The 14889-nt window shown below is 42.5% G+C and overlaps 1 protein-coding gene across 1 annotated transcript; it reads right to left on the reverse strand.

Annotated features, from left to right (window-relative positions):
• Nucleotides 1–2969: 2969 nt before the first annotated feature.
• LOC310667146 (vomeronasal type-2 receptor 26-like) lies at nucleotides 2970–9727 on the reverse strand (the record flags this gene model as incomplete). The annotated part of the gene is made up of 6 exons (XM_083418871.1): nucleotides 2970–3871; nucleotides 5211–5337; nucleotides 5931–6158; nucleotides 6540–7406; nucleotides 8035–8326; nucleotides 9471–9727. 6 exons carry the CDS (start codon nucleotides 9725–9727, stop codon nucleotides 2970–2972), a joined length of 2673 nt encoding a protein of 890 aa, XP_083274997.1.
• Nucleotides 9728–14889: the final 5162 nt, after the last annotated feature.

The raw sequence follows: 14889 nt of genomic DNA on the forward strand, positions 1-14889 counted from the left end.
ATTATCAAGCCATCGAGGAGCTCAGAGAGCTCTTCTTGCTTTTCTTTAGCTTTAGTGCGATCTTCCAGTTAAACTCTTTCTGCAATACACACAGGCATTCTCCATTTCAGTGTAAATTAAACAATTATACTTAATAATGTATATAAAATACTACTATCCTGAATAATCTAGCAGCTAAAAAGCAAAACAGAAAGTTAAAGTGGCCAAAACCTTTATTTCTGGCACATCTCACCTGATTAAAATGTGGATGCCACACAATCTGGTCATCATAAATGGTTAACTCTTTGCCTGGAAGAGCCCGAGGTTCTAATCTTCCAATCTTTACTCTAACCACTGAACCATTGGGGAACATCACCCAGTTTGTAATATCAAAACCTGCAACCAATTCAGCCGAATGCCTGTTTCCAGAACTCCTGGATAAAGCCATCTCGTTTTGCCCAGAAAGGGCTCAGCTTCTGAATGAACCCTTGGAATCCTGATGGCTGATTTGAGTGGACTGTGATGGATATGGAACCGTGAAATGCTTGTACCTCCCAATTCTTCTGTATAGAGTGTGATGCAAAATCCCAGTGGGATGTAATAATCCACACTTTGCCCAGAGTTGGAAAAAAGAAGAAGGGTGATACAAATATCAACATTCTCAGAACCTGGAAGGATGGAGGTTCTCCATAAACAATGAACACAGTTGGGTTATCCTCAAAGACCATTGCGTAGGTTCCTAAATGCTGTAAAGCAAAGTCTATCATCTCATCCACATAATTCCATTTTGGTATTCTTACTATGTAGGCATAACAGATGCCATTAGGGGAAAGGATTGGGACCATTGTCCTTAAAAACCTGTCCCCTCTGTCATCTTCCACAGCCCAAAGCCCAATCCATGTCCACCTAAAATGCTGAAGTAATTGCACAATCCCTGTGTACTGGTGGGCTTCATTTGGGACCATCTGATACAAGAATGGGAAGGACTTTTTGGCACCTTTTAGTGGCAGAAATGATCCATAAGTCAGCTGAAATAAAATTAATAAGCATTTTTCAGATGGGTTATAAGTATTTACATCATAGATTTACTTATTAGAAAACAGTCCTGTAGTCCATCTCATTCAATGTCCTGTGAAAATTCAGATGGGGGGATCCTGAGAACCTGACTATCTTTGGTAGTGAGCCACATTGAGCCTCTTGTCTCAGGCAGCAGATTAGGAAGGCTGCTGTCACAAAAATGCCCCACTGGGCTGTTTGTCTGAGCTCCCTACACTGTCCCATCAGAGCCCCAGCTACACTAATCCATCACTTCCACTCCCTGTTTCCAGAACCTGTAGAAGTAATATCTGAGTTGTGTGTTTGGGGACATTGCAGACAGATGCAATTAGTAGCAATTACCACAACCATGTTAAACAAAAGGAGAGTCAAATAAATGACCAGTTAATTCAAAGGGGACTTTTGGTTTACTTTTTCAAGACACAACACTTTCTTAGATACTCCCAACAAAGAAGCTTAGTGCATGCATACATTCTTTATTATGGTCCAAAGACCTGCGAAAACAGTTTCAAAAGTAGGCAGCTTTCAACAAATTAAAACACAATATGACGTCAAATCTTAAAAACTTCCCCTGAACAGGGCTTCCCTTAACAAACTTTATTTGGGCAATTTGATTCCATTCATATGTTGTCACTCATGTTTTCTAGAAATCATACTCTGTTTTTTACAAACATTAAACATCTGGATGAATGGCAGAATATAAAACCTCTTATCCTACTCAACTCATTTGTGAGGAAGATACAAAAACTACTTCATCATCATACAGCAAGAGTGAAACTGGTCTATCCCTCAGATATACTGGTCTACAAATGTACAGTATGAGGTGATACTAATATTGTTTTCATTCACATTAAACAATAGAGCCTGAAAACATTTTTGTCACCCACACCCAAAAGCTGGAGTACTACTTGACCATTCCAAAGAGTGTGCTACATGAACTTTTACAGAAGTCTTGTTGCATCTTTATAATTAAGTACAGCCACCCACCTTTTACACCTGTTTGCTATAATTTCTCCCATATGCATTCTCCACTAACCAGATCAATGGAAAATGCAAGATACAGGGACCATTTATTTACATATATTGGATTAGTCAATTGAGAAATTGATGCCCTTTTGATTTCAAGATCTGTTTACTAAGGGCAGAAATTTGATATGGATTCTAGGACGTAAGACTTAGAGAGACAAAATCAGCCTCTAAGTGTGATCGAGCTCTGGAGTTGAGTGATATTTCATTTCAGTGGGCAGACATGTCTCCTTAGCTTTTTCAGTCAAAAACAAATCCCTGGAAAGAGGTTGGTTTATTCAGCTGAAACCTTGTGATAATCTGGATCGTCTTACATCTCCTTAAACATGCAATCAGCTTAGTGAACAAGAAGAGGATCTAATTTCTCAGTATGAGAAGATAAATACATTTACCTACAGGAACTCAAGATGGGGGGAGGGCATTTAAAATGGACAGAATCCATACCCTAATTTTAAATAAAACCCCCAAAACCAAAAGCACCTCTTGGAATATTTCCCACAATCTGACCCATTAAACCACTCAGTGTCTCAAAACCTCTGTGCTAGGAAGAGATGATCATAATTCGCGTGGCACAGTCAATCTAGTCAATATTGTTTTTAGCCCTCAGCTTACTCAAAATTTGAGGCATAGGTTTTATGTTTATATAGGATCAGGAATGTTGGGAATTAGTTCACATAAAAGATGTTTTAGTTTTATACAATACAATAGTTTGTTGAAATAAATCCTCAAAAACGAAGTCATGCCTCATTCTTTATGCGAGTACAAGGCCAACATGAGATGGGGTCAACTGAATTTGGGGAGGGAATGCATCAAACACTCATACCGCAATTCCAGTGGCATTTCTATTACTGTCATATCTGATGAAATATGAGTAAGAGTCAAAGAAAGAGATTAATCTGCATTTTAATTTATTTTTTCTTCCTTATCATTTGTTCCCTGCTGTTCAGCTCAGGCCTAAGCACAATAATGTAGCATTTGGGGCAAAAGATGCAACCCAGTAATCCAGCACTGGAGGCCAAGATGGAGAAGATCTCCACAGCCACCATGTATTTCCCTTTGGTGCTCAAGTAGGTTGGCACAAAGGACAACCAAACACTGCAAAACACCAACATGCTGAAAGTGATGAATTTGGCCTCGTTGAAACTGTCAGGGAGTTTCCTGGAAAAGAAAGCTACTATGAAGCTGGCGGTGGCCAGGGAGCCCATGTAACCCAAGACAGAGTAAAACATGGAAGCTGAACCCTCGTTACATTCAAGTATGATTTCCCCAATCACTGAATGTGTGTCCTTATCTGGAAACGGTGGAGAAGTACTTAACCAAAGAGCACAAATGGCAGCTTGGATGAAGCAGCAGAAGAAGACAATCGAATTGGTCAGTCCTTTCCCCACCCATTTCCTTATGCTGGATCCTGGTTTGGTGGCCATAAATGCCACAACCACAGTGACCGTCTTTGCCAACACAGTGGAAATGGCCAAAGAGAAGACAAGGCCAAAAGCCATTTGTCGGAGAAGACAGATCACCCTTCCAGGCCGTCCAATGAAAAGCAAGGAGCACAGGAAGCAAAGGAGGAGGGAGATGAGAAGGATGTAGGTGAGGGTCCGGTTGTTGGCTTTGACTATGGGAGTATCCTTGTGCTTCAGGAAAATGCCAAGTACTAAAGTTGTGATGAGAGAGAGAGAAATAGCCAACACCACTAAGATGAGCCCCAGATTTTCTTTGTAAGAGAGGAAGCTCACAATCCTGGGAACACACTGAGTTTGATCCATGTTGGGATATTGGTCCTCTGCACAATTGACGCAAGCGTCTATGTCTGAAAAAGGGAAGAGGTGCTTAAGTATTTCAAAGGGCTGACCAACATCTATCTAAACACAAACAACTATTTAAGTACGCCTTTACACTAGGTAATGCTAGTCACAAGCAATCAGCCACAAGAAGATTCGAGGATGTCTATTTTTGTGTTCTTTCACAAAATCCAGGAGAAATGAATCTTATAATTTGAAAGAGAGATTGCATTTTGGATGGGTTTTTATGGTCTGTGAGAACTGGTGGCATGTGTTGAACTCGTAGACATAGTAGCTGAATGCTTCCCTGATTCAGAAACTGGATAGATAAGAATGAATTACATGTCAGGTGGGTTGAGCAAATACCTAGCCCTAATGTTTGCATGAATCTGTAAGTCTGGTGAAAGGGTCAAAGTAGTGTTCTGCTTGCATAACAGGGATGGGAACCTCTGTCCTGTGGGTTGAAAGTGACTGTCCAGGCCTCCCTATCTGACCTTCAGGAGAGTCCTGAGGCCACAAGCCCTCACCAGGTCACAATCCTAACCACATGGGCTTTACAGCCTCTGTGAGAGTATTTGCCTGGCTGATTAGACCTCTTGGTGTCTAGTTGAAGGAGTGAGAGACTGGTGTATAGAAAGTAGCCCACGGTACAAGTTAAAACTCACCTTAGTTGCTCCCTCCACTTCTGCCTCAGGACCCACCAACTACTCCTAGAAGGTTACACAGAACAGGATGAGGCCCTGAGGCTGCAAAAGGTTTCTTACCCTGGCTTTAGAGTTGGCTGGAACCAGGAGAGGACCTTCTCATTGCTTGGGAAATTGCTGGCAACCGGGGGGGCACTTTGCTCATTTTTCCATCTCAGATAGGTGTCTAATCATCCATCCATCCATCTACATTTAGTTATTACATTTACTACATTTATATCCAAGGAACTGCTAGTGGCACATTTAGTTCCCTCCACTTTATCCTCATAATGTCCCATAAGTTGTGTAGGCTGCAAAACTGTGATCGGTCTAATGTAGGTCTGCCATAGGTCCGGGTTTTCCCTGACACATCTGGGAATCAGGCTGCCAAATGGCGTCCAGGCAGATTGTTGCTGAATAGGCAAAATGCCTGGAGAAGCCTGAACATATGGCAGGTAGAGGGCTGTTGTTTTAAGATCCTTTGGAAATCCTATAAAAGCCCAATAACTTTGACCATTTTTTTTTAAAAAATGACAACAACTCAACAAGATAATTGTTCCTGAAAATCCCTTTAGTATTAGACTGCTCTCCATTCATCAGCATTCTCCAAAAAAAGGTAATAAATAGCCTATTTATATATATATTAAATCCCATAAATTAGGTCATGGGAATTCCTGCCTCCCACCTTTCTGACTAGAGATCATTCCTTCTGGACACGGAGCACAATCATAGCAGCAAAACTTCTCTCCTTCCTTCTTTTTTCTCCTGAAGCCAGGGTTGCAGTTGTCATTGCACACAGAAAGGGGCAGCGCCTGTGCAAAATCATACAGATGAGCAACAACAGATTAGCCCTTTTCAGCCCTTCACCTCCATGTGATTAGACTCATGTGAGGGGCAGAGAGACTGAGGATGAACCAGTTGGCTCAGCTGCTCTGTCGCCCATTTGTTACCAATTCCCAACTTCATCTCTAGGTTTGATCAGTCTAAGACTCAGCCTGAAAGTGGATCATGAAAAAGACAATGTCACCTCCAGACCCCCAAAATATGAAGTTGTAGAAATAACATAAAGATATCTTGAAGATAAGAGCAAGGTCCATCTTTTTCCTTCCAGAAATAACTACATGAAGTAATGATATTCTGTGACATTTTAGCAAAATAAAATATTTTATTTTCCAGTGCTTTGTAACTGGCTTATGTGACAACATTTTTCCACAAAGAAATTAAATGGCAGAGATGGCAAAAAGGATTCCTTGCTTTAATTTAAGGTTTGAGATCAATTTATGAGGTCAAGGATCATAAAGCATTAAATTTACAATAAGGCACCTCAAGAACTTATGGAATAGTGAGCTGCCCAGAAGGGAACATTCCCCTTTCATATAGTCAAGAGTTTGCAGTTATAATTCACCTGATTAAAACATGGATGCCACACGATTTGCTCATCATTGATGGTTAACTCTTTGCCTGCTGGAACCTGAGGCTCCAGTCGTCCAACTTTCAATCTAGTCAGTGAGCCATTGGGGAAAGTGAGCCAGTTGGTAACATCAAAACCTTCAACCAGTTCTCCATGTTCATCAAAGTGTACCATATCTCCAGTGCTGATGTTGAATACAAGGCTCTTCAGAAAGGGATGGACCTGGAATATTGAAATATTTACATGGAATTAATGACATGAATAACTGTTCTGAAAGCAGTATATATGGTGATGGAGTATTTCCACTTGTCTATTATTATCATTAACGTGAAATTAATTACATAAAGAATGATCTATAGAGGGGATACATTGATTGAAAATGTCTAGCAAACCAGATCGGTAGTTGGGTTCCTATTGTGGGTATTTGGCAAGCTAGCATGACAGTGATGTTGTCTCTGAGTAAATGTGCAGCAGGTCAGGCAGGCTAAGTTCTGTGGCTCTTGCCACCAGACACGGCTGGAGCTCATTGGGACTGGTGAGGTGAAAAGCCAGGAGATCAGTGGCAGCTGAAGGCAAAGCAAAGAAGTTCAGAGTTGTCTTTACCTGCCATGGTTGCACATTCAGAAAGGCAAATCTCTCTCCTCTTGCCAATCTGCTATGTTTGGAGCTGGATTTGTATATGGAGTTCAAAGCATGTGCCACAGCATAGACAGCTTTGTAGACATTGTAGCTGTGACCAGTCATGTGTTTTTCATACAAAACCCCAGGAAGGTCCTCCAGTTTCTCCTCCAAAGTACAGGGTTCTTTCTGCTCAGCCTCCACCTCCTGTCCATTAGATGCTTTCAGGGAGCAGGTGAAAGCCTGTTCCCAGACGTCCTGGATGAATACATCCTCTTTGTGCCAGAAGGGTCTTATTGTCTGAATGAACTTCTGGAACCCTAATGGCTGACTTGAGTGGACAGTGAAGGATAGAGTACCATGGAACATCTGTATTTCCCAGTCTTTCTGAATAGACACTGAATCAAAATCCCAGTGAGATGTAGCAACGCACACTTTACCCAGAGGTGGCCAGCCCATTACAGGTGCTATAAAGAATAATACTCTCAAAAACAGAAAGGATGGAGGTTCCCCATAAACCACAAATACATTAGCTTTTGTCTCAAACACAATTGCATAACTTTCCCAGTGCTGTAAAGCCAAGCGTATCATCTCATCCAGATAATTCCATTTTTCTATTCTTACTATGAAGTCATAGCAGATGCCATGCTCAAAGAGTAGTGGTAAAATTGTCTGTAGAAACTGCTCCCCTTTGTCATCATCCACAGCACAAAGTACAATCCATGTCCATCTGAAATGCTGAAGTAATTGCACTATTCCTGTGTGTTGTTTGGCTTCATTTGGGACCATCTGGTATAAAAATGGGAATAGCTTGTTTGCATCCTGTATCGCCAAAAAGGATCCATATGTGAGCTAAAATAGAGTGTATGAGGGGCCTTTTATGGATTATGAGAGACTGCAAAACTAAAGATTTCACAGGTACTTCAGAGACATAGCTTTCCCTATAAATGTCTGCATAGATTCTTAAAGAAGAAAACTTCAAGTAATGTGGAAAAATACCCAGTAATCTGCTTCATTATTGATAATTTCTTAATGTTTCTCCTAATGTTTTTAAAATATGTAGTCCAGCCTTATAGAGCAGCAGAGAACAAGTATTTCCCTTCTTCTATGTAACAGCCATTACAGCCATTTAAACAGCCATTTAAAGTACTACATTAACTTCCTTAGTCTCTTCCTCTCTGGACTAAAGTTATACCGTTCAGCCAGCCATTCCTTACATTATGTGTTTTCAGTTGTGTATTAGGTCTAGTAAAAAATGGGGGGAAAGAAACCATAAAAACTCAAATCCTTTATGTCCTAGGCACAATCATTCCATTCCACTTCAATTTACAGATACTTGAGTTTTCTGTACAATTGGCTCTTAGCACTGCTTGGTTAATTCCTATCCAAACTGCCCTCTTCAATAAAACTTTGCAGGAACCTTGTCACAAGTTTATCAAATCAAGATAGTATTTCCCATACACCCATGCTCCCGATTTACCTGTGGAATCTTGTGGGTTGCTGAAATGGTGGCCATATTGGCAGAGATTTCAGAGATGCATCCTCCAATGAGAGCTATCAGATTGTTCCACTTGTGACACTTGAAGTTGGGGACAAATCTATGCTGTGTGGAAAGCAGGTTGAGCATGGCCTTGTAGGTCATCCTTGCAGTGTAGTAGCTGTTGAGGACGCGGAACCCTAGAGAGATGTTGGATAAGACTTTGGGATTCTCGTTGATTTCTTTGACAGCAAATGCTAAGGCCAGGATGTGCTGGTAGTTCTTTGGCACGGAGCTGTAATAAAATCACAACACAATGGACTGAAATGGGGGAAAAGAAGAAGAGGAAGAAGAAATGTTCCCTGCAATTCACAGAGTTACTCTTTGTACCAATAAAAACTAGTAGTTGAAAGTCAATAGGTGTGGCCATGCCAACACAGTGCCCATAGGTGCAACAAAGTGATAGAGAACATCACCTGAGGCCACAGAACCTCCGATCCCTTCCCTTGCTGACTGCTTACTTTCACCATGAGATGTTGTGAGATGTATGCCTCCCAGAAGTACATATAACTGAATAATGGAATGTTAAGAGCAAAGCTCTTTGCTCTGAATACGTTTCCAGGCTCTGATCTTCAACTGAGCAATTGAACAGAAAATGGAGAACTCAGAGGGCAGAAGTGGAGCAATCTGAGGGGAAAGCATGGGGAGAAAGTGATGCGCTGCAAGAGTGAGGAGAGACAGAAAAGAGCAGGAATTGTGTTCCACAGAGAAAGAGCTTGAAGGTACACATGTACATGCATTCACATCCCTCAAGGTTGAGAAAGAATGAAGTGTGGACGGAGTAGAAATAGTGGGGCAGCGACAAGGCATGGTCCACCATGTGAAATTCTGTAGAAGGCTTACTAAATAACAGAAAGAAGCACAGAACTGTTTATTTCAGTGGGCATTGCAAAGGAAAATTTAGTAGCAGTACAAACAGTTACAGTAATAAGGCAAACATACAGTAAGCCCACAATCTGTATTCAGCTTTACATGCCTGACAAAAGAAAAAGAATTGAATCCAAAGGGGTTGGGTGTCTGGGGAAAAAGACTTTGGAAATCCCATCTGCCATTGAACCCAATTTGTTTTAGCCATACACAATGTTGGCTTCTGGCATGATTCCCGGAACATGACCCTCGTGTAAACTGGGGGCTTCCTGTCTCTGTCTCTCTGTCTCCCCATATCCACCCTTGCCCCTCATCTTGTCATGCTGAGGTTGAGTACCTCATACCTCTTCCATAATACTGAAGAATGCTTAACTCCACCCTTACAATTTTACTGGGTTTCCATAAAGAACGACATCAAAATATAAATCACAGGACTGCTTAATGATGCATTTTCAACCATTGCGGTCTGACTATTTTAGACTCAGTAAGAAGGGGAATAAATAATGTCTTACATAGGTTCATCAATCAGTATCTGGGAAGGCTGTTCCCTGAAAGACTGGATATTAGACAAGTATATGACTTGGGAAACCATCTCTCCAATTACAAGGTCTCCTGGCTGGTAGAATTCATGAGCAATAGGAAGAGGATCATCATAAATGCTGCAGTTAATAGAATGTGCCTTACATATGGCGTGAAGCAGAAGTAACAGCAGAAACAGCACCAGCAGGATCCTGCTCAGAAATCTTCCCCTCCCAATGTAGATTCCCATGTTTCCACTACAGCCTTATATGCAGATGTTATCAGTTTGGCTAAAGTATCCTTTGAATAGGGGGCTGTTAGGTAGTCTATGCACCAGTCTTTTAGTTAGCCAGCATATTTTCTTTTTCTTCACACATTATTCCCAGGGATGGCTGGAGGTTGCTGGGATACAAATAATAACATTTTAGCTATTATTACTTCTTTTTAAAACAACCAACTGCAGCTGTTTAGTTATAAATTTCACTTTTCCTTGGTTTACAAAGAAAATAACCATACCCATGACTGTTACCCAAGAGAACATAAGGTACATTGTGGTGAGGCAGCATTTCAGTTAAACAATATGCTAAACTATGTGCTAAACCATGTGCTAAACCATGCCTAGTCAAGGAATTTCACATTTCACAAAAAGAATGTTCCTTGAAATTGATGACTGCACAGAAGCATATCCAAACATGTAAAAGAAGAATGATGATACAAAAGACTGGCAGAACCCTGGCTGTGCCTAGACATTGCTTTGAACGTTAGCAAGTTGTTATGCCTTTTAAAAGATGCTATTGTTTTTTAATCCAAATAGAATGTGTATATCAACTATGTAAGAGGATGAAAGCCAGCAATTTTGACAATGATGGAGATGATTCCTCAGTGTATTCTTCGTATTCGCAATTGCATCATGCCTAACCAAATTGCTAAACCTCTCTCCCCTGAATTGTACGACTATGATTGTCTTCCTTGAGAGATAATAAGTAGGCAGCATTGCTTAGTCCTGAGCAAGAGTTAAGTTTTCCCAGAGATCATTCTTAGTTGGCAGAAAATGAAGGTCTGGGTTTAAACGTAGAGTCAAGTCCGAGAGTACATGAGATGCAGTCCTGTCCCATCCTGTCCCCCACCCTGAAGATGGTTCATCTCCTTCATCACTTGACTTCCCAGTATTGTTTGCCCTCATATTGCTATCAATAACAAATTGATATTAGGGGTGCCATATTTCTAAAAGTAAAACCAGGAGACCTACTTATGCAGTACAATGGTACCTTGGTTTACAAACTTAATCCATTCTGGAAGTCCGTTCTTAAACCAAAGCATTCTTAAACCAAGGCTTGCTTTCCCATACAGCAGGAGACTCAATTTACAAATGGAACACACTCAACAGAAAGCCGAACATGTTCTGCTTCCAAGGAAAAGTTCACAAACCAAAACACCTACTTCTGGGCTTGCAGCGTTCTTAATCCAAGTTGTTCATAAACTAAGCTGTTCTTAAACCAAAGTACCACTGTACTATCATTCTGCAGCATGCAGACCTAGCAATTAGGAACAGAGCCTAGCCCAGGTAGCTTACAGTCAGAACTGGACTTCTGTGTACGTGTCTGGGAAAAGTAAAAACCAGGATGCCCCAAGCCTTTTTTTTAAAAAAACACCTATACGTTACAGTCGCACCTTGGTTCTCGAATGCCTTGGTACTCGTACGTTTTGACTCCCAAACGCTTAAAAGCTGGAAGCAAGTGTTCCGGTTTTTGAACATTCTTTGGAAGTCCAACGTCTGACATGGCTTCCGCGACTGAGTGCAGGAAGCTCCTGCAGCTCCTGCAGCCAATTGGAAGCCGCGCCTTGGTTTTTGAACGGTTCTGGGAGTCGAATGGACTTCCGGGACGGATTAAGTTTGACAACCGAGGTACCACAGTACTAAGCTGTTCTTAAACCAAGGTACCACAGTACTAAGCTGTTCTTAAACCAAGGTACCACAGTACTAAGCTGTTCTTAAACCAAGGTACCACAGTACTAAGCTGTTCTTAAACCAAGGTACCACAGTACTAAGCTGTTCTTAAACCAAGGTACCACAGTACTGTCATTTTGCCGCATGCACCATTAGCAATTTGAAAAAGTCTAGCCCAAGTAGGTTACAGTCAGAATTTGACTTCTGTGTACACATCTGGGAACAAGAAACAGGCTGGTTTTCTGAGGTCGCCGGAAATACGTATTTGGGGCCCCTGTAATTCAGTCCAGTTGCCAATGGCTCTGGGCCTTTGCTGTGGTGGCTCCCCTACTGCGGAATACTCTTCCCAGAGAGGCTCTCCTGGCACCATCATTACATGTCTTTAGGTACCAGGCAAAAATATTCCTCTTTACCCAGGCCTTTGCCCAATCTATTTCTTGTTAAAGCTGTGCAGAGGGGGGCTGTTATTATTGTATTATTATATTGTCTGTTGAATGAATGAATGAATGAATGAATCTTTATTTGTGTCAGCCATAGGCTGTCAGGGAACTGCCATCGGAGCTGGAGGCGGAGAGGAGGCTCCAGAGGGATGCCGGAGAGGGTCCCAGTAGGGAGAGAGGCAGCCCATCCTCTGGGGAAGGAAATCAGTGTAACACCAGTGGAGAAGGGGGGCAGATGGGGGAATCGGAGAGGTGGCTCCAGGACTCCTCGCCGGAGACCAGCGGAGAGAGTACAGGTTCTCCGCTGCCCACACCCTCCCTGCACAGAAGACTTCCGCGCAGGGAGAGTAGGAGAAGACTGGGCATCAAACAGCTTTTATGCTGGAAGAAGTTCAAGAAACGCCCACTGACGGATTCTGCCAGCAACTGAGGCAGCCACGAAACTTGAGGCTGTCCAGACAGAAACCAGGTAACCTAGCCAGGAGTGGCGGCAACTTACGCACAAGCAACCCCTAGAACCATTACATAGGCCATAGCAGTAAAACAACAATAAGATATGCAAAGGATAGAAATAAAAAGTCAATTATATAAAATACAGTTTGGGGTTTTGAATCAATAGTCAAATAGTGGATTTTATTCTAATTGCCCCAGCTAAAAACCTTGCCGCCTTTGCTGTCACCTGCTCATCTTGATCTGCCAAGAGAAAGGATACTGTGGTAATGGCTGGGCGATACGGAATGGGCAATAAAAGAGGGGCGATAACCTCATTCCTCAAGTCTTTATACAGAGTGCAAGCCAGAAGGGCATGCGCCACCAATTCTGTACTGCCATCTCCACAGGGGCATAAGCGTTTTATGTGTGGAATCTGTTGGAATCGTCCCTCAAGTCCAGCCAAAGGCATGACATTCAATCTTGCGAGAATAAAAGCGCATCTATATTTTAGAATTGCTAGATTATGCCAGAGAGTCGAAATGGGAAGGTGGAAAATTGTCATGCCATGGGCAAAAGTAAAGGCAGCGGAGGGGTGATGGTGGGCCGGAGTGGGGGTCAGTGGCATGGTGGTGGTTCGGAGTGTCCTAGAGTGTCATTTCTGCAGGGCTCATCACACAACCCTCCAGTGGTGGACAAGCCAGAGGGATAAGTGAGTGGAACCGTGGATGTGACTTTTACCTTTGTAGAGTAGGCCAGTTCCTACAAGCACCTCTCTCTATTGTCCATCCAGACAAGGAAGAGGCATGATCAGAACTCAAGTACAGTGGTGCCTCGCAAGATGAAATTAATTCGTTCTGCGAGTCTCTTCGTCTAGCGGTTTTTTCGTCTTGCGAAGCAACCCTATTAGCGGATTAGTGGATTAGCGCTATTAGCAGTTTAGCGGCTATTAGCGGCTATTAAAGGCTTAAGGGATTAGCGGATTAGCTGCTAAAAGGCTATTAGCGGTTTAGCGGCTTAGAAAAAGGGGGTGGGGAGCGGAAAAAAATCTCAAGACTCGCAAGACATTTTCGTCTTGCGAAGCAAGCCCATAGGGAAATTCGTCCTGCGAAGCGCATCGAAAAACGGAAAACCCTTTCGTCTAGCGGGTTTTCCGTCTTGCGAGGCATTCGTCTTGCGGGGCACCACTGTATATATCTAATGCTATCTGATGCAGGTATCTAATGCTAGTAGGTCTGCTTAGCCCCACTGAAATTAATGCACTCAATATAATCATGCTCATTTATGTGACTGGGTTTACTCTGAGTACAACTAGCAACGGATACAGTCTGTGAATCAGGGCCCATGGGGTCTGTGACCTGGGACCAGAGAGAGTCCTGTTCGGACCCTGGGGCTGTGTTTTCCTCACTCTTGACCTGACGCATTAAAGGGATAGAATTAAACATTTCATGGCCCATGACTTTGGACTTGGGCACATAAATAGGAGTGGCCTAGCTGGATTGCAAGAAACAGTGAACTGCTTTGGCAATCTTTCATAAAACTCTCTGATCTGCGTTAAATCAGCCCTCTAAAGTTCAGTTCTGCCTTGGTATGTGCACTAGTGTAAACCTGTATAACTGAATGCTGTTCTTGTCATTTGGAGCAAACTCTCCAGGGGCTTCTCCCAACGGCAAACACTGTGTCAAGACCCTGCAATTAGAGATAATTGACGGAGAGCCCTTACAGCCATCGCATATGCTACATACAGCTGCAATTTTCACAGATCATCATTATTCTTGATTATTCAGTATTACAACTAACCTTAAAATAGCATTTGCTATACAGTTTTCTGTGCTGCATTGTAAACAGCGCTTTGACTTTTATGTGGTATTAACTGTGACCTGTGTTTACCTGGACGCTGTGCTTTCCACCTTGTGCCAAGTCCCAAATGGGCAGCAAACCAAGACAAGGCTCTGCAATTAGCTGTAATTTTCACAGCAGAAAGTGCAATTAAACTTGTCAGCCAGGATTCTAATTATGAAGCAAACTTCAGCAAGCAGCTGACAATCAGGAAGAAAGAGAGAAATCTGTTCTTTCTCTCATCTGCTGTCTGCCACACTTTAGTTTAATCATATCAACAAGCAAATATCTCACTGGGCCCAGAAACACTCAGGCAGAGCTGATCAACACACACAAACTGTCTCTCACTTAACAAGGCAAATATCCTATGTGAATCCCATCACAATGAAATAATTTGAACACTAAGTTTTGACTCATCCATGACCGTATCCATGAAAAGTATTGGGAAACTTCTTCTAGGCTGGGAAGCTGCGGCCAGGCTGTTGCCCAGTGCCAATGATCTGAAGAATGTGGCTCTGCCATTCAAGCTATTTTACTGGCTGCCAGGACATTTGCACGCACAATTCAAGGTATCCATAAGCCCCGCTCCGTGCCCAGAAGCGTTGTGGCCCATAGAGTGCAGCAAAATACTGGGCAAGGTTTTGCCCAGTATCATCTCTGTGTGATGGGCTAATGGGGAAAAAGCTGTCCCATAAGCCCTTGCTGCAGAGGGGAGGGCAGGCCTATATAAGGCTGTTTCCCCTGGAGCTTTCAGAG

The sequence above is a fragment of the Podarcis tiliguerta genome (genome assembly GCF_965153285.1).
Source record: "Podarcis tiliguerta genome assembly, chromosome: 16".
Taxonomy (NCBI): Eukaryota; Metazoa; Chordata; class Lepidosauria; order Squamata; family Lacertidae; genus Podarcis; species Podarcis tiliguerta.